Source organism: Carlito syrichta, unplaced genomic scaffold (assembly GCF_000164805.1).
Source record: "Carlito syrichta isolate Samal-C Ts95f unplaced genomic scaffold, Tarsius_syrichta-2.0.1 Scaffold302537, whole genome shotgun sequence".
NCBI lineage: Eukaryota > Metazoa > Chordata > Mammalia > Primates > Tarsiidae > Carlito > Carlito syrichta.
Window position 1 is genome coordinate 358,062 of NW_007246633.1, and position 19,522 is coordinate 377,583.

The 19,522-nt window shown below is 41.9% G+C and overlaps 2 protein-coding genes and 1 pseudogene across 2 annotated transcripts in view; 2 read left to right on the plus strand and 1 right to left on the minus strand.

The window, feature by feature from the left end:
• SARAF (store-operated calcium entry associated regulatory factor) overlaps positions 1-4,886 on the minus strand; it is a 24,972-nt gene extending 20,086 nt beyond the window's left edge. Inside the window, exon 1 of the mRNA XM_008056812.2 lies at positions 4,660-4,886. Within this exon, the coding sequence (XP_008055003.1) occupies positions 4,660-4,762 (103 nt within the window). The 5' untranslated portion in view covers positions 4,763-4,886. The remainder of the gene's footprint in view (positions 1-4,659) is intronic.
• LOC110595523 lies at positions 174-687 on the plus strand (annotated as a pseudogene).
• Positions 4,887-13,395: 8,509 nt separating the features above from the next.
• The window catches only part of LEPROTL1 (leptin receptor overlapping transcript like 1), an 11,889-nt gene continuing 5,762 nt past the window's right edge, over positions 13,396-19,522 (plus strand). The window contains exons 1-2 of the mRNA XM_008056813.1: positions 13,396-13,523; positions 18,723-18,798. Of these exons, the coding sequence (XP_008055004.1) occupies positions 13,508-13,523; positions 18,723-18,798 (92 nt within the window). The 5' untranslated portion in view covers positions 13,396-13,507. The remainder of the gene's footprint in view (positions 13,524-18,722; positions 18,799-19,522) is intronic.

The following is a 19,522-nucleotide window of genomic DNA, read 5'->3' on the forward strand; positions in this document are numbered from 1 at the left end:
CTCTTGCTCCAACAGTATTTGGACGAACAGACCCGGGGACTCCTTCTCTTCCAGACTCCCACTGCCCTCCGACCTCCTCTCCACTTGCAATCTCCAAGACCACCTCCTCGGCCACCCCGTTTCTGGGACCAGCGACCACCGTTTCTGCGGTTAGCTCCTTCTTGCCGACCAACATGAGCTCCCAGGTTCACCAGAATCATTTCACCGAGGTGGAGTTAGCCGTCAACCGCTTGGTCAATTTGCATCTGTGGGAATCCTACACCTACCTCTCTCTGGGCTTCTATTTCGACCGCGATGATGTGGCTCTGGAAGGCGTGGGCCACTCTTCTGCGAACTGGCGCAGAAGCGCGAGGGCTCCGAGCGTCTCTTGGAGATGCAAAACCAGTGTGGCGGCCGCGGCCTCTTCCAGGATATCCAGAAGCCCCCTCAAGATGAGTGGGGTAAAACCCTGGATGCCATGGAAGCCGCCATGACCTTGGAAAAGAGCCTGAACCAGGCCTTTCTGGACCTTCACCTTGGGATCCACAGATCCCCATCTCTGACTTCCTGGAGAATCACTTCCTACATGAGGAAGTGAAACTCATCAAGAAGATGGGTGACCACCTGACCAACCTTCGCAGGCTGGCCGGGCCCGAGCCTGGGCTGGACAAGTATCTCTTCGAAAGGCTCACCCTCAAGCACGACTAGGAGCCCAGCGGCCTTTGAGAGGCCCCTCTCAAAGTATCAGGGCTTTTTCTGCCTGAGCCTCCCCTTCCAGCCACTAGGCAGCTTTTTAACTGCCCTGGACCAAATAAAAATAAAGATTTTTTCAGGAAAAAAAAAAAAAGAATTTTGGAACCGGCAGGGCTAGGTGGCTTCAGCCTGTAATCCCAGCACTTTGGGAGGCCAAGACAAGTGGATTGCCTGAGCCCACGGGTTCTAGACCCACCTGGGCAACTTGGCAAGACCACATCTCTACAATAAATCAAAAATCAGCCAGGCGTGGTAGCGCACGCCTGTAGTTCCAGTTGCTTGGAAGGCTGAGGTGGAAGGATCACCGGGGCCTAGAAGTCGAGGCTCGGTGGCTGGGAGCGTGCCACTGCACTATAGTCTGTGTGACAGAGTGAGACTCCAACTCAAAGAAAAGAAAAAAAAGAATTTTGGAACCTACAAAATCCAAAAGAACTTCCCAAAATACAACACTGTTACAATACATAAGAGAATCTGATAAAACAGTCAGATATGTTATCAATCACCAAAAGTCAATAGTTTTTTCTATACCTACAATATTGTTAGAAATAAAAATGGAAAGCTTATCTAAATCAAATTATGAACAAAATACATGCATACATATATACGTAAAATACCTAGAAATAAATTTAGGGTCAACACACAATCTATATAAGAGAATATTTATATAGAAAGAGTTTAGTAAATCTTAAGTACTTCCAAATAGGACCTCATAACCCTAATAGGAATTTTTGAAAACAGGAAATAAATTTTCAAAAGTCCTGTGGAAAAATGAATGGCTATAAATAGCCAAAAATTTTTTTGAAAAAGAACCACACTGTTTTACCAGAAAGTAAAGCTTACTATAAAATTATCATCATCAAAATAGTATGGAATTGAAACAGAAATAAAGAACACTGTGAAACAAAAGAAAGTCTAGAAATAAATCCAGATACATGTGGGAATTCAATATAAGATAAAGTAGGCTTTTTAATTCCGTGGAAAAAAGATGCCTTCTTTAACAAACAGCACTGCCATAACTGACTATGCAACCATAAAAAAAATCCACTTAAAGCTGTATAAAAACTTAATTCCACATGGGCTAAAGATTTAAAATTTCCAAGAACTATATTAAAACAAAATATGCTATACTAGACCCAAACTACCTTCTTAGACATTAGAGAAAAAAAAAAGGAAAATGTTCAATGGTTTAAAAAAATCAGACTGTATCAATTAAATAACAAAAATAATTACTTGAACTTATTGTAATAGCGTTGAGATAATGCAAAGAACATTGAACTAAGTTGTCATCATCAACTTGCTATGACTTAGGTCAAGACACTTAATTTATCTGTACACAAATTTCCTCATCTATAAAATTAAAATGATAATATCAACCTTAAAATTTGTTGTGAAGCTTAAACATAATTTACTAATATTATCTGACAGAGTACTTGATGCACAACAGATGATCAAGTATGATAAAAATTACTGAGAGTGTTTTAAGAGCTATATACACACAAGGTATCATTACCATACCTCTAGAGCATCTTTCTTCCCTAGCGATCCTTAAGGTCTAAGCACAAAATGTTCACACCTTAGTAGTTACATCAATCGAGGGACACAGGAGTTCCCTGAACTCCAGACTCACAAATGAAAACCAACCTGCTGGTCTCAAACTTAAGATAAAAAAAACCAAACTTCCCCCAAACCCGATTCTCCTACATTTTTCCACATCTCAGGAAATGGCAACTCCATGCTTCTACATGCTGTAGCCAAAAACCTTGGAGTTCTCTTTGTCTTCTCCCATCCCCACATCAATTCCATCAGAATATCATGTCCAATCCACCCTCAAAACAGGTAAGAGTCCAACCCCTCTCACCAACTCCACTGTTCCTCCCGTGGTGCAAGAAGTCACCACTCTCAGAACTCACTTCAATGTACAAGCTGCCTCTTCATTGGCCTCCTTGCTTCCCTCAAACCCGCTTCAGTATGTTTTCCACAGACCAGCTCAAATGAGCCTTTAAAAATATAAGTCATATCAGGTCATTTACTCCTCCTCTCCCTTCAGGTTTCTGGTCAACTGTGACGTTAACAGTGACTTCTTCCCTGACCTGTATATTTTTTAAGTCCCCACTCTGCCTGCGTACCCTTGTCTTCTTTAACCTATTTTATCATGGACCATGCCACTTTTGGAAATATGGCATGCTATTTATATGTTTATCTATTAATTGTCTATTTCTCCTCAACAGATACAATACATATAATTCCTTAGGGGCAAGACACTGTGTTTGGTTCACTGCTATATTTCCAACACCCAGAAGAGTGACTTAAATATAAGACTACATTCAGTAAAGAACTGTGAAAATTCTTAGGTAATCTTTTTAGAATGGTGCTATTTTTTTTCCAAATTATTGCTTTATGTTAGCTAAGTTCATCCAAAGTCAAAAAATAAATTAGGGTGTGATTACTGATTTACTAAATGACATGATAAAAGTTATCCCATAAAATATCTTCATAAAACAGTTCCTCAAAGTAAATGTAAAGCGAAGTAAAATTTACATAAATCAATTGAGTTTACTCTGCAAAATATTTTGGTGCTTTTTGTTCCAGAACAATAGCTTTATAGCATAGGTGAACTAAAAGCTACCAGGAAGTGGTTCACCATTCATTTAAATTTGGTTCTTTTCATAGTTCCCCTTCATCTATAAACTTCCTTTTTTTTTTTTTTTTTTTTTTTTTTTTTAAGAACTGATTGACGGTTCAATTAATGTTTCATTCCGGGCTTTAAATTATACTTCTGATCAAGTCTCCCACTAATATACAACTTTCTAAGAATACATAAGGAAAATGTACATGCATTCAAATCCAACTTTGCTTTTCATTTATTGGCAATAAATGAGCATAAAATGAGCACTTGAAGTGAAGTACTTGCAAAACAGCACCTTCTCTCTAATTTTAGCATATACGAATAAAATAGATAATACGAGATAAACTTGTTGCTTACATTCAACAAGGTAGACATTTCCAATAATCAAATCGCGAATGCAAAATGGGTATGCTTTCCATACACCTTCACTCCCCAAACCAAAAATGATGTCATTTTAACTGTCCAAATGTCATTTCTTATGTAACAGCATGCGTCATTTATTAAATGAAGTCAAAATCTGTATGTAAATGCATGGATACATACGTACTAATTGCACGGAATACTGATCCCATACAAATTCGTTCGGCAACTTTAATAATATACTGATATACAAGACCCTCTTCCCTAGAAACCACTTATCATGTACCATCACCAAAACACACACACACACACACACACACACACAATATTTTTTGAATTCTTGTTTACGGTGAAAACCAATGGGAAAATCTGGTGTAACGCCATGTACTTTATTCACCGCAATGGCCTGAATAAAAAAAACAGGTGTTCTGCTTATAAAGAGTACTACCTAGGGTTCTGCTAACCAACCTACAAGGTTTGCAACCCAGTCGGCTAATTATGACTCAGAGACTGCCGGTAGCATGGCAACCGCCAGCCATAGCAACAGGCAGCCATGACAACAGCCGGCGACGACATCAGACAGCCATGACAACAAAGCAAGATGCGCAGGTTAGTGCCGAATTTTCCAGCCATACTCAGTAGCGAGGGCTGTACAGCACAACAAAGACGGAGGTGGGCAAATTCTGGGCGTCCAGGAACGAGAGAAAGAGGACGTTAGGAACACAGTCGTCCCGCCCCGCCCACTCCCGAGTCGTCCCTGCTCGCCCCGCAGGACCCCTGGGAACAGCAAAGGAGCCAGGCACGCACCGATGAGCAAAGAGCAAAGAGGGCAGAAACGGAACAAAAAGGCTCCGAGGCGATGAACGGAAACGGTCGCCTGCGCCGGCGGAGGACGACAGGAAAGGACGAGCGGAGCGCCCGAGGATCCCGACAGCACTCACCAGGGTCTCTGCAGCCGAGGGCAGGATCGGCGATTACCAGAAGCGAAAGAAGGCAGACGAGCAAGCCGCGCCCGGCCGCCCTCAGCCCGCCGCCCGCGGCCATGGCGCTCCGCGAAGATGGCGCGCGGCTGCCGGGGGCCGCGGGCCTGAAGCGGGCTGCAGAAGGGCTCGCGCCGCTGCGCAGCGACGCCAGGGCCTCCAGCAGCGGCGAGGGGAGACAGACTGCAGAATCGCAGCCGCAGTGGGTCCGTGCGCCAACCTTACGTCACTGCCGCTGCTGCACGTAGGGAGCCGTGAGTGGCCGCTGCCGGCCCCACCCTTAGAGCGCCGCGCGGCCGGGGGCGGGGCCGGGAGTGGGACACGGCAGTATGGGCGGGGCCGAGGGCCTACGCCGCAGCGCGTGTGGGCGGGGCCGAGGGCGGAGCGCCGCCCTGTGGCGTCTGTTCTCCGCTTCGGGAGGCTTCTGCGCCTCGGTGCGACGTTTGAGAGGTTGGAATCGTCGCCACGCGAAATCTAAGAAATGTAGTCAAGCTATGTACTGCCAAAGCCTCAGTAACCTTTCCGAAGAACGTCACAATGCTTATTCAGCTTTATGTGTTCAGCCCCTAGCCTAGCGCCTGGCACGTGATTGTGCAATTACTGTTTTCCTAAATATAGAAACGATTCAGGCAGAACCTAGCATGGAAATTAATCGTATAGTTTCAGAGCTCAGAACCTTTATGTAGTTCCTTGCATGTGGAGGATTTAGGAATATACGAAATGTCAGAAGGAGAAGATATTGCCCGAATAAAGAACCAGCCATGGAAATAACTCCCTGCATTTGAAGTTCTGACAGTCCTGTGTTTCATTCATTCATTCATCATTCAACAATGCCTAATATGCGCCAGTCACTGTTTTAGACTTGAAGGATACAGGCAAGGTCCCTGTACTCCTGAAGCTTACACTGAAGTACTATAGGACAAGTAACATAAAATTAAACAACAAAAATTATAGTGATAAGTGCACTGATGACAATGTAACAGGGTGATAACAATAGAGACTGGGAGGCAACTTCAGGGAATCATGTGCCATTTGCTAGGAAAATGACTTTGAAGCTTAAAACCTGAAAGATGAAAAAGAACCAAGCCGGATGCGGTGGTTCACACCTGTAATCCCAGCACTTTGGGTGGCCGAGGTGAAAGTTACCTGAGCCCAAGGCTTCGAGACCAGCCTAGGCAATATGGCTAAACCTTGCCTGAGCCCAGCAGGTCAAGGCTGCGGTGGCCGTGAGCGTGCCACTGTACTCCAGCCTGGGCAACAGAGTGAGACTCTGACTCAAAAAAAGAAAAAGAAAAAGAACCAGCCCTATAAAGAAGAAGGAACTAGACTTCACAGCCTGGGGAACAGTAATTGCAAAAGCCCTATCTTTGCGTTTTGAGAAACAGTCATTCAGTCAGATCCCACAGGTCAAGGGCTCAGTTCCACAAACTGTCCCTACTTCAAACATCAATCATAAGTCCCAGGTTGTGACTTGTGCTTCTGATCAGCTGGCTGTAAATCAGGGTTGTCATGACCCCCCCCCCCTTTACTTTGATAATTTGCTAGGATGGCTGAAAGAACTCAAGAAAACATTTTATTTACATTCACCAGTTTACTGTATTGAGCAACTACTGCTACCTAGCACTATTCTATGTGATGAGAATACAGCAGTAAATAAAACAAAATTTGGAGACAGGAGAGGCAAACAAGGCCAGTTTGACTGAAACAAAGTAAGGTAGGGGAAAAGTGGATCAAGAGGCAGCAGAACAGTGGGACCAAGCAGGATTGAAATAAATAAAGAATTCTGCTCTCAACATGTTTGGTTTGAGGTGACTGTTAGACATCCAAGTAGACATGTCAAATAGACAGTTGGATATACTGTACAAGTCTGAAGTTCAAAGCTAAGGGAAATTTGGCAGTTACATTGTAAACATGAAGAAAATATTTAATGCCATAATGGTATGGTTTGAATGTATCCCCCTAAATTGATATGTTGAAACTTAATCCCCAATCCAACAATGTTGAGACATGGGACCATCAAGAGATGATTAGGTCATGACTGGATGAGTGCTGTTATCACAGAAGTGGGTTAGTTATTGGGAGGTGAGATCCAAATAAAAGGGATGAATTGAGCCCCTTTCTCTCTCACCTTACACTGTGGGTTGATTTGCAAGGAGGTCCTCACTAGATGTGAGCCCCTGAACTTTGGACTTCCCAGATTCCAGAACTGTAAGAAATAAATCTCTATTCTTTATAAATTACCCAGTCTCCAGTATTCTGTTATAGCAACACAAAACAAACTCTAAGACTCATGGGAAGACATATAATAACATTATGAGAGAATTCAGATATGGCAAAGAAGAAGGCCCAGGACCAAACTATGGGAACACTAGCATTTGAACCTTCAGTAAAAGATCTCAGAAAGAAACTGAAAAGTAACCTCTAGTGAAGAAGGAGAAAAATCAAGAGAACGTTGATATGACAGTTGAGAAAAAGAAGGTATGGTCAGCAGTATCCACTGTTACTGAAAGGTTGAAGCAAAAAGTCACCCTTGGATTTGTCATGTAGAAGTTACTAATTACCTTAACAAGAGGATTTCTGTTATTTGAGATCCCACCATGCACCTTGTACAGTTCTAGACAGTCATGAACAAAACATACAACTTTGTACTAATTTACATTCTAGTAGGAGACATAGCCAACAAATAATATTTTGGATAAATAAGTGCTTTGAAGAAGTAAGCAGGGTAATATGATGGGTAGCACTATATAATAAACAGTATAATCCAGAAAGTTTCTCTGAGAAGCTACCATTTGAGCTGAGCTCTAAATGGTTGGACACTTTAAAAGAAAAAAACAGCTTTCTTTTTTCTACACTCACATTCACAACACAGAACACTTCTGTGACCATGTGGGGGTATTCCCCCCCTACACCAAACAACTCTTCAAAGCACACCAAGTAGTTGTCCTATCAACTCAATTTTGACACTATCTGCCTGGAAATAGTGTCAGATCCCACAGGTTAAGGGCTCAGTTCCATAAAACTACCCCTACTTCAGAGTTTCAGACATCAATTACAAGTCCCAGGTTGTGACCTGTTCTTCTGACTGACTAGCTATAAGTCAGAGTTTTTATGACCTCCCCCATCCCGCCACTTGAGTTTGATCATTTGCTAAGATGGCTCACAGAACTCAGGAAAAGACTTTATTTATATTTACCAATTTATTATAAATGATAAAGAACACACATGAACCAGGCGTGGTGGCTTGTACCTGTAGTCCCAGCACTTTGGGAAGTAGAAGTGAGAGGACTACCCAGGGGTTCGAGACAAGCCTGGGCAACTTGTCTCTACAATATATTAATAAATTAGTCGGGCATGGTTGCACATACCTGTGTAGTTCCAGCTACTTGAAAGGCTGAGGCAGAAGGATCACCTAAGACCTGCAGGTTGAAGCTGCAGTGACCGTGAGACTCCAATTGGGTGATAGAGTGAGACTCCAACTCAAAAAGAGAAATGGGTTCTGATTCAAACTATAAGATATATAAAGTAAATGACATTTATAAGACAACTGGAAATGTATTTTATATATTTTTAGAAACAGAGTCTTGCTCTATTGCCCAGGTTGGAGTGTGGTGGTGCTATAATGGCTCACTACAGCCTCAGTCTCCCAGGCTCAAGCAATCCTTCTACTTCAGGCTCCTGAATTGCTGGAACTACAGACATGCACCACCAAGCCCAGCTAATTAAAAAGGAAAAAGGTTTATAAAGACAGGCTTTCATTACGTTGCCCAGGCTGGTCTCAAATTCCTGACCTCAAGTGATCCTCCTGCCTTGGACTCCCAAAGCTCTGGGATTACCAGCATGAGCAATGATGTCAGTCTGACTATTGGAAATTTAAAAACTAACTAGTTAAATGATGAGATTAAAAAACTGCTTTTTAGGCTAAGATGGCTAACCTAAACCTAAATGTTAGGTTCTGATTAGTGTATGGTCAGACCCTCCATATCATTGGGTTTGGCATTCATGGAGTCAACTAACTATGGATTAAAAATATTCTTTTTTAATGGATGGTTGTACCCATGCTGAACATGCATAGACTTTTTCTTGTTGTGATTTCTTTCAAAATACAGTATAACAACTGTTTACATTGTGTTAAGTATTATAAGTAATCTAGAGATGATTTAAAGTATAAAGGAGGATGTGCAAAGGTTATATGAAAATACTACACCATTTTATATAAGGAACTTGAGCATCTGTAGAACTTGGTATGCTTGAGGGGTCCTGAAACTAATCCCCATGGATACAAAGGAACAACTCTAAAATGATTATGTTTTTTGGGGAATCCTTTTAGAAATATACTAAAATAAAGATAAAATTATGTCTGGAACCTGCTTTTATCTTTTATTGTCCCAGGAGGGATATGCGGTCCTTTATTTCAGGCAGCCTTATAACCAAACTAAATTTCAAGTAAAGTCAAGAACTTCTACCAAAAAGAGGGAGATCTGACCTGAGAAAAGACTCATCAGGGCAGAAAAGGCAAGACATGGAAGTGGAGAGCTCAAAAGACTCAAGTGAATACTGTACATTAATTCCAAGAATTGCTCATTCCTTACCAAAATGATCCATCTCCAGATCCCACTACTGACACCATTATGTCAAGCTAAATAACAGAGGGCCTCAAAAAAAAAAAAAGAGCCTCCCTAAAAGAAAGTAATATTTATTCAGGAATAGGGCATTGCAATGGGAATACATGTGCCATAGTAAACTATGTGTGTATTCAAGGAGGTAAGGAAGACAAAAGTTTTTAAAGGAAACATGAAGAGGTTTACATAATTGATTTGACACAGGTATCCTTGGTTACAAGGATCATAACAAGCTCGATGCCAGTCAACAGTTGGACAGGTAGTTGCTAAGCATATGTCATCACAGAGTTTTTTTTGGTGTAAGGTCATAACAATTTTTGTGCAAGGTTGCAGTTTTCGCAGAGTTTTTTGTGATAGTTATTATTATCAGGCATTTATGCATGAGAATCCTTCTTTTTGTGACTTTCCCTGGCTCTATTTGTTTTTTGTATTTTTAACATGAGTGACTCCATTTTGATTCTGACAACTTTCCCCATAAGAATATAGGGAGAAATAATAGGTGAGGGAAAGTAAATGGGGAGTATAGATTAAAAAAAAACATTGAACGTGTGTTGCTACTTTAGGGTATCCAATGGTATATGGGAGTTCCTTATGCTATTTGGAATACTTTTTTATATAGTATATTTACTTTTTTCCATAACATTTTTTTCAAAACCAAAACTAAAAAATTCTCTGAGCTTTCACTGACTTGATCTGCAAGAGTTTGTAAAATTTCAGTTTACAAAATTGTAGAGACAATGAAATCAGATAAGTTTTAAAGCATCAGGCAAAGCACACTGCAGCTGCTCAATAAGTAAGAGTTTTCTTCTCACTCCTCATTTTCATCTTCATGAATTAACTGTGGAGAACAAGAAACCATCTGTATAAAAAGCGTTGAAATTTTGAAAGGTAACACTAATTAACTATTATTTAATAATACCAAGAGAACATATAAAGTCATTAACTGACATTTAGGACTCACTTGAAAAACTGGTGAAGAAAACTCCTGACATTCTACCTTATTCCAGACAATGATTTTCAAGCTTTAGTTTGCACAGGAATCAATTGAGGTGCTTGTTAAAATTTCAGATTCAGCCAGGCTCGGTAGCTCATCCTGTAATCCCACGCCTTTGGGAGGCTGAGGTGAGTGGATTGCCTGAGCCCGCGGGTTCGAGACCCACCTGGGCAGGCGAGACCTCATCTCTACAATAAATCAAAAAATTAGCCAGGCATGGTAGTGCACGCCTGTAATTCCAGCTACTTGGAAGGCTGAGGCAGAAGGATCGCCGGAGCCCAGCAGGTCGAGGCTGCGGTGGCTGGGAGCCGCCACTGCACTCCAGTCTGGGTGACAGAGTGAGACTCCAACTCAAAAAAAAAAAAAAATTCAGATTCCTGGGCTCTCCCCACAATAGTTCTAATTCAGAAGGTCTGGAGTAGGACCCAGGAATTTGAGAAGTATCCCAAATAATTATGGTGTAGGTAGTCTTTGAAATACATTTGGAAACACTGCTTTTAAGGCCTCAAGTGAGTGCTCCCTAGATAGCATTTGTAAACCAAAAATAATCCTTAGAGGAATGAGTTTGTGCTAGAAACACTGTGAGTCTCCTGGGGAAGTTTAAAAAGCACAAACCCTTAGGATTCTGTAATCATGGGAGAAAAAGAACACAGATTCCTCTATCCTGACAAACAATCCCAATTGCCCATGAATGTCATCAACAATATCTGTAATGTCTAATTTATTTGTACTCAAAAGAGGAAATTAGGAGATTACCCCTAAACCTAGTCACTGGGGCTTGTGAAAGCCACCCCTGAAAAGGCTTCCTAAATTGTGATTTTTCCTCAAGAGCCAAGCTATGACCCTAAGGTGTAAACCCATCACTTCCCACCCCCGATACCACCACCATTGATCAGCTATCTCTACTATGTCCCCTCAACCGTCCCTGTCCGCAAAGATGGAATATCATGGAACTAAACAAAATAGGGTACTGTGGTGACATCTAGGATGGAATTATTTACTTCTCAGGAATCTACCTACTCTGTTCAAGATGGTGGAAGATTCAGTTTGGGGAAAGGAGCTGTAGTTCACAGATTCTGTCTAAACAGCATACATTTAGACATATGGCATATGTTCAAGTGTGCCTTGTGGTTTTGCTACCACATCCTTAAATGGAAACTTTTTTTTCAAGGTACAGGAAAGAGATGTTGTTGCACTAACTTGAATAGAAAAAGTTCTAATCTCCTATAAGATTTGTTTGGGGCATTAAGTGGCCTGGTTTAAAAAAAAAAAAAATTGTAATTCAACCCTGGAAATAGTAGAGAAAAGCAGAGTGGACAATGCCTTAAGCTTTCCAGTAGCTTTCACTTTAAATCATGTTGGAAGCATCTCTACTAAACATGTACTCAACAAAGTCTTATATGACAATGTATCTTGGTCTAATGACTAAAAAATTTAAGAATTCAATTTTTATGTCACTTACCTCCACCTACCTCCTTTTAAGTCCTTCAAAAGATTCTCAATGCTAAGAGGAAAAAAAAATCAAAACTCCTTATACAGTAACCTGCTATATTAGCATGCTGCCCCACCCTAACTTTGAGCAATCCCATTGGCCTGGCCTCTCTTCAATAGACCAAGCTCCTTGCTCCATCTGCTGCCAAAGTTAATCACACACACACTAACACACCACCCTATAACTGTAATGACTTTTCTCTATCCATTTACCTGTTGTCTCTCCCTTGGGGAAATCTTGCCTGGCAAATCTAAATCAAAAGTTTTCATAGGACTGTCTACCCATCTTTCCTAGTGTAGGAGGAAATAAAAACTTCTTCTACCCTCTTTAGAGTCAGTGGCTGGGACCTATGAATTAAACTGACAAAAGACAGATTAACAGGAAAAAGGGTTTATTTTGCATGCATAACAAGGCTTCACAGAAAAGAAGTGAAAACCCAAAAAAATGGTTAGGTCTGGGAGCATATATCATTTTAACAAAGGATGATACACTGTGGAAAAATGACTAGACAAAGGAAAGGAGTTTGGGCTTCTCTAGGGAGTAACCTGTGAGAAGGTAAATATATGGAGAAAACTAACGAAAGAGAAGGATTATTTTAGAGTAATGCTTATGTGAGTCAAATCAGTGCCTTTTACAGAACTAAGATTTGCCTACTCCCCCCGGTCTAGGAAATACAAACATTTACAAATAGAAAAAAATGTATTACAATTTTTTTCATAAATGGAAATTTATGTTACCTTTACAAAGCACTGCTTTTGGACAAAAAGGAAGAGAGCTTCTCCTGAGTCTGGGTTTAATTGCCTTCAGCTCAAACAGTCCTTATACCCAAGTAGCATATTTTGAGGTGGCATTTTCTGATGCCCCCTACTAGCAATTATCATTGCTCCAACTTTACACTTTGTTGTGTCTATCTCCTTTATTAATCTGCAAGCAACTTGAGGGAAGAAACTGCACCTCGTTTTGCTCACCTCTGTGCCTAGCCTTGTTCACAACATGGTAAATGTTCAATGATTTGTAAGATGGCTAAATAGATATATTGGACCTCTGCTTTCTCCTTTTTCTCCCCCTAACCCTGTTACTACCAAGAAGACAGCAGTTCTCAGACCCCCAAGATTGTATACTAAATCCACACTTTATTGGGCCCTACTTCTATCTCTGGAGGCGGGTCCTCACCAGAACCCTAGTTTTGTGTAGTAAACCGAGGAGCGGAGTGCAGACCACCCAACTAGCCATCCTTCCCTTACAAGGCTGGAGGGATCGGAGAAGAGAAAAGGGTGTGCTTGAACTTGACCCCCAAAGACACCACACGTGCCTAGCAAAGCGGTCGCTACTCGCGCTCCCTCCTCCTCAAAGAACGTGGATGCAGCCGGATAAATGATGCGGGCTTCGGCTCGGAGCTTCCGGCCGGCCCAGACGCGAACGCAAGGGCTGGCGTCGGGCACTGTCCCCGGACGGGACGCGGGCGACAACACTCGGAGACCACCACCCGCGAAGGAGCGGCCCGAGGAGGAGGGGCCCGGCCCGACCGCCCGGCCCCGGCGCGCCCCCCGCGCCCCCGCGCGAGCGCGAGCGCCGGCGGAAGTGCTGCGTCGCGCACTTCCGGGTGTTGTCTGGCCGCTGCCGTGCGTCTCGGGTCTCCCGGCCGCCGCCGCCGCCGCCGCCGCCGCCTCGGGTCGTGGAGCCAGGAGCGACGTCACAGCCATGGCCGGCATCAAAGGTGGGCCTGGGGCGCAGGGTGCAGGAGAGCTGAGGGGCCGCGCGTCCCCTACACGTCGCCTCCCGGGCCGGGCGCGCGCGGGGTCCCTGCGCGTCGCTCCTCGGAGCGGAGGTGGGCGCGGCGTCCTCGGGGAAAGGACGCCCGCGCCTCCGCCCCGGCGACCCCACTCTCGGCCTGTGTCGGCAGCGTCTCTCCCACTCATCGCCGCTCGGACAAAACACGAAGGGGGCCGCGGTCAGTGAGGGGTCCCGCCGCGCCTCGGGTCATTAGATGCGTTTGCAGGAGTTTGCATCCTAGAGAGGGGCGAGCAGAGTGATTTAGGGAGCCGGAGATGCTGCCAGTGATGGAAAATCAGAGTCCTTTCCCACAAGCACAAGTGAGATCTTGGGATGATGCTGTGCGCGGCGAGGAGTTTAGGAAGGCGTCTTTCTGAAACCCGGGCGGGCGAGCCACTGACTCCCCCGACTCCCGGCTCGGACCATGCACGCTCCTGACACGGTTGCATCTGCACCTGCGGTGTTGGCACGATAGGGTAGACCTGCAGGCGACCCCAAAGTGCTCCAGGCTCTCTTCCTTCTCAGCATTTGCACGTCGAGGCTTTTTTATATTTCAGAGTCTTTCTTTCTCTCTTTTTTTTTAATAGTGCACAGCTTAATGAGAAATTGTTTAGTCATATATCTTCTTTAGGAATAAGGAATGTCGCAGTCGTTCCAACTGTTGAGTAGTTTTGTTGTCAGTATGATCAGAAGCAAAGTTTTCAACTACTTCTTAACATCGAATTACAGTGATTTCTTGACCTGCCGCTTTGTAGAAGGAGGCAGGCAAGCAGGAAGCAGGAACAACTTTGATAGCAGTGGTGGTTTTCTGTGTGTTTTTCCTGCTTCAAGGACTTTAGTTGCGCTTCTTTCCCAGAGTCACATTTTTACTGTTTCTTGTTTATCTTCAATGTCTGAAAACAGTTCATTTCCTAAATGAAACCTTATCATCAGAGCAACTGGGATACCTTGTATAATAAGCTTTTAAAAATCCTTATGCAAAAGGCAGTTATTGTGAAATGCTGTGGTTTTTAGGATATTGCTGTTTCGTTCTTCCTCATTTCCTTGGAGTCATTTAATGTAGGAGTCTCTCTCAAGAATACAGCTTTGTAAACCAAGGGAAATATTGTGTAGTAAACAGATGAAAGTGTCTTAGCTGGAATTAGACTATTGGTTTCAACAGGATTTTCTGGTTGATATGATTGTTTATCAGGATGTTTCTCTTGGCCTATCTTTATATTAGAAAGGAGGGTTGATATAATTGGAAACCATTATGTATTTCTTGAGTCATTTGCCTATTACTTTGTGATACATTGTATTTTCTGATAATGTCCAGCTTAAGGAACTGGTCCCTCCTCTTACTCTAATTTCTTTGTAATCACAGAACCAGTATTTTGTCTCTAGAGTTTTAGTAGATAATTGGGCTGTTCCATTCCTAGCCCAGAGACTTTGGGAGTAGAAACCAGACTTATCTAAATTTTGTCTTACAAATGTTGCATCACTTAATTACTGTGTAAATTTTTGCCCTGTTGATGTGTCATTTAAGATAACAGTTTATATACAGATATAAAAAAGATAAAATTTGTATGTAAATCAGCCTAGTTGCTGATTTCATAAAAATGAAGAAAAAAGTTTTGAGAACATATTTAAACAGTTTAACTTCATTGGCTACTTTATCTGGTATGACTGGCAGATAAGATGTCCCATAAAATTGTATTTTGAACATTTAAAAAATATTTGGTATTGAATGGAATGGAAATATCTCAAAATGTCTTGATTTCCCAAACAATTCCAAGGGCCTTACTTTTTCATTATACAGTAGCATTTAAGAGGAATTGGACTCCAAGGTATAAATAAATACATTTATTTTATTCCAGTATTAATATTCACAGCAGTTATAATAAAACAGTCGTGGCTTATGTTGTAAAAATTGTTTATCTCATTTTAGTCCCTTGATTTTTTTTTTTTTTGAGTTGGAGTCTCACTCTGTCGCTCAGACTGGAGTGCAATGGCCGCTCCCGGCCACCACAGCCTCGCCTGCTGGGCTCCAGCGATCCTTCCACCTCAGCCTTCCGAGTAGCTGGAACTATAGGCGCGCGCTACCATGCCCAGCTAATTTTTTGATTTATTGTAGAGATGAGGTCTCACCAAGTTGCCCAGGCGGGTCTTGAATCCGCGGGCTCAGGCAATCCACTCACCTCAGCCTCCCAAAGGCACAGGATTACAGACGGAGCCACCGAGCCTGGCTTGATTTTTTTTTTTTAGGAAATCCTTTTTCATTCACTCTTTAAGGGTGTCCTCAAAGAATTTAGACTTCTTTTTTTAGTAAGAACATAGATTGTTCTGTGTCATAGAGCTACCCTCAGAGGAGTCCTGCGTCTTGCTGAGATTACTGTAAACATGCTTTTTGAGATTACTCTGCCTGATTTAATTTTTTTCAGTTTCCTCCCTCCTGCCAAAGGGCAGTTCTTGCTTGTATACAATTCTTTCTTCTATTTCTCATTTGTCTCAATGTGGGAAACAAGATAATCAAACTTATAAAATATATCACAAGATAGTTAATGTTGATTACTTTGGGGAAGGGGAAGTTTCTTTTTAACTAATTTTGTTCTTGATACATGAATTACATATTTGAAAAATATGTATATAAGCAAGTGTAGATGATTAGCTAAAAAAATTTCTTTTACTCTGAATTCACACCTAACCATGTGTCACAAAAATGAATGAATAGCCTCTGAATAAGAGCTCAAGGGTCTGTTTATAGAGAATGTTCCTTTTAGTGTATGGTCTTTGTAACATCTATTTTGTCTCTTGTTTAGTGATCTTTGTTTCCTCCAGGATTCTAAATTGTGTTCTAGGTAAATGGCTTCTGAATGAATGAGGTGTTATTATGTATATTTATAATAATAAATTTAGCTATCTTAACAGTATCTCTAGTGTTCAGAAAATTATGTGCATTTAAGATCTAATACAACCATCATTTTATAAGAGAAAGAAGTGATAAGTCATTTAGACAGCTAGTTAGGGACTGATAGGGACTAGGACCCAGGCCTCCTTGCTCTCAGTTCTGTGCTGTTTCCACTCTGCTACATTCATTCTACAAATATTTGAGTGTTAAGAGCTGGGGCATGAGCATTAACAACAGTAAAACTTGCTCCCTGCTCCATAGGGTGGACAGTTGGAAAGGAAAGACAAATACAAATCGGCAGGAAATCACAGCTATGATAATTGAGCAAAGGAGAGGTATACAGTGCAGAGTCTCTTGGCATGCGCAGGGGGCCTCTGCCTGGAATGTTCATTCCTGTATCACATGATTTAACTTCCTCATTTCATATAGATGTCTGCTCAGGTGGCCCCTCGTCAGAGTAGTAGTTCCCAGTAGCTGGAACTACAGGCGCACGCTACCGAGCCCGCCTTGAGCTTTGTTTTCATTGCTCCATCTCCAGTAGTAAGAAGAGTGCCTGACATACATTAGATGCTTCATAGATGTTGGTGAGATGAATGAATAAATATAGCAGGAAGAACTGGTCAGGTCAGGAGGTTTGGAAAAACTTAACTGAGGAAGAGCTGATTGAGCCGAGGTCTGAAAGAATAGTAGGAGTTAAGGAGGAGGAAAGAGGAGAGGCTTGAGCCAAGTGGGAAAGGGCTATGCCTGTTTACTGTCATATCCCCACGCCTGTCAGATATTTGGCACGCCATAAATATTTCTTGAATGAATGAAAAAGTGTCTGAGGCAGAAGGCACATGTGCAGAAGTCACATGGGTGAGGGAGCCTGCTGATTTCTGGGAAGTGAGAGAGGGCCAGTGAACCTTAGTACCAAGAGGAGGGACAGTATAGTGGCCCTGTCATGAAGACTGATTTTGAACTAGAGAGAGCAAAGGGTCAGCTCAGTATTGCCTCACAGTTTATCTTATTGTATTCCCTCCCCCCCGTTTATATTGCATCCCTTGTAAACTTGAAGCGCCTCATTTGCTGTAGAATATAAGTGCAATTTTTTTTCCTGTAGCTGAAATATAATGGCATTAAGGAATAAGTAAATATGACATCACCTGCATCAGTGATCTAACTGAAAACTAAATCTGCCAAGCCACCGTGGCAGTGGGTATCCTCGATTACGATGTTTAGTTCTGAAAAGTTTATCAGTAGTACTCAGCACCATGTAGCCCCTTTACCGTTAATTTATGTTAGCTTTTGTCTTGGTAACTTTCAGACCTACTATAGATTCTTTGAATTTTAACTTTTCTAATAGGGTAACAGACCATATTATGGAAAACAACAACCACAAGTTATTCTCTTAGCCACTGTAGCTACAGAAATACAGGTTATATGGAACTCAGATTTATCACTTATTTATTTACTTAAGTCTAGGTCATTGACTGACTTTGCTTATTAAAGTTATTTCTACTCACATGTGAAAGCATTCAAAATATACTGCTTTTCATGTGTGTGTAGCTTTAGGAACTATATTTCAATTCTAGAGTGCATCTGTTGCTTGTAATAATGCCCTAAAATAGTGATAGCACAGGATTGTTGTACCCATTATCCTTCAGATTGTCTCATGTATAAGAGATTAGAGGAGGAAGCCCAGCCATAGTTTTACAAGCTATTTAAGGATCTACAACAAAATTAATTGATTAAAATCATCAACTACATTTGCAAACTATTTAAAGATTTATAACAAAGTTAAGTGATTAAAATCATCAACCACAGATATCCTTGGACATTTTTTCTTGTCAGCTTTCTGTACGTGGAGGGTGTATGTGCCAGAAGCAGGAGCTGATCGAGAGAGGTTTTCCTGAAGGATGCGACTTCTAAAATCCAGTAAATGTGAGAGTGCAGAGTTTCTCCACACACAGTTTTTTAAAGCCATAATGACCTGTGAAGTAAATATAAACTAATACCTGAGGGATTGTGGTACACATTAGGAATAGAATATGGTGGTGCCAGCCATAGGGCAGAGCTTTCAAAATCAGTGTCACTTTATTTTGCCTTGAAGTTGCCCCAGAAGACTTAATTCTAGGACTGGATAACTCACTTTTAATACATTTGAGGTTTCTTAGCTTCTGGGATTATAGGTGATGTTCAAACTGCTTATGTTAAGACATGATGTTAACTTTGTTTAATTAATTGATATTTCTGTTGGATTTTTTATTTGCTTTGCAGCTTTAATTAGTTTGTCCTTTGGAGGAGCAATTGGGCTGATGTTTTTGATGCTTGGATGCGCCCTTCCAATATACAAGTATGTAAAATTTTTGTCTTTTTGAGCATTTAGGAGTAAAATATTTCTACTTTTAAAGCTTTAAAAAAGCTTTTTTTACTATTGTAGAAGTAATGCAAAGAAATGTTCATTTATCAAACACAAACCATTTTAAAAATCATCATTTAAAATTTGTTTGTAAAGGTTTTAGGGGGCTGAGCATGGTGGCTCATGCCTGTAATCCCAGCACTTTGAGAGGCGGAGGTGAGAGAATTGCTTGAGTCCAAGGTTTCAAGGCCAGTCTGGGCAACCTGGTGAGACCTCCTCTCTACAATAAGTCAAACTAAAAAAAAAAAATTAGCCAGGCATGGTGGCATGCACCTGTGGTTCCAATTACTTGGAACCCTAGGCAGAAGGATCACCTGAACACAGCAGGTCGAGGCTGTGGTGACTGCCGTGAGTATGCCCAGCCTGGGCAACAGAGTGAGACTCCTACTCAATAAAAAATAAATAAATGAAAATAAAGGTTTTAGGACACCAAGATGCAAAAAAAATTGGGGGCTATTACCTGTTCTTTTGCTACTGCTGAGTCTATAGTGGCAGATGGGAACACAATAGCTCAGCCCTTCTGCTCAGTTTTGAACATCTGTTGATAACTACAGGGATATTTCTTTCCTTCCTTCCTTCCTTCCTTCCTTCCTTCCTTGTTGGAGTCTCACTCTGTCATCCAGACTGGAGTGCAGTGGCACACTCCCAGCCACCGCAG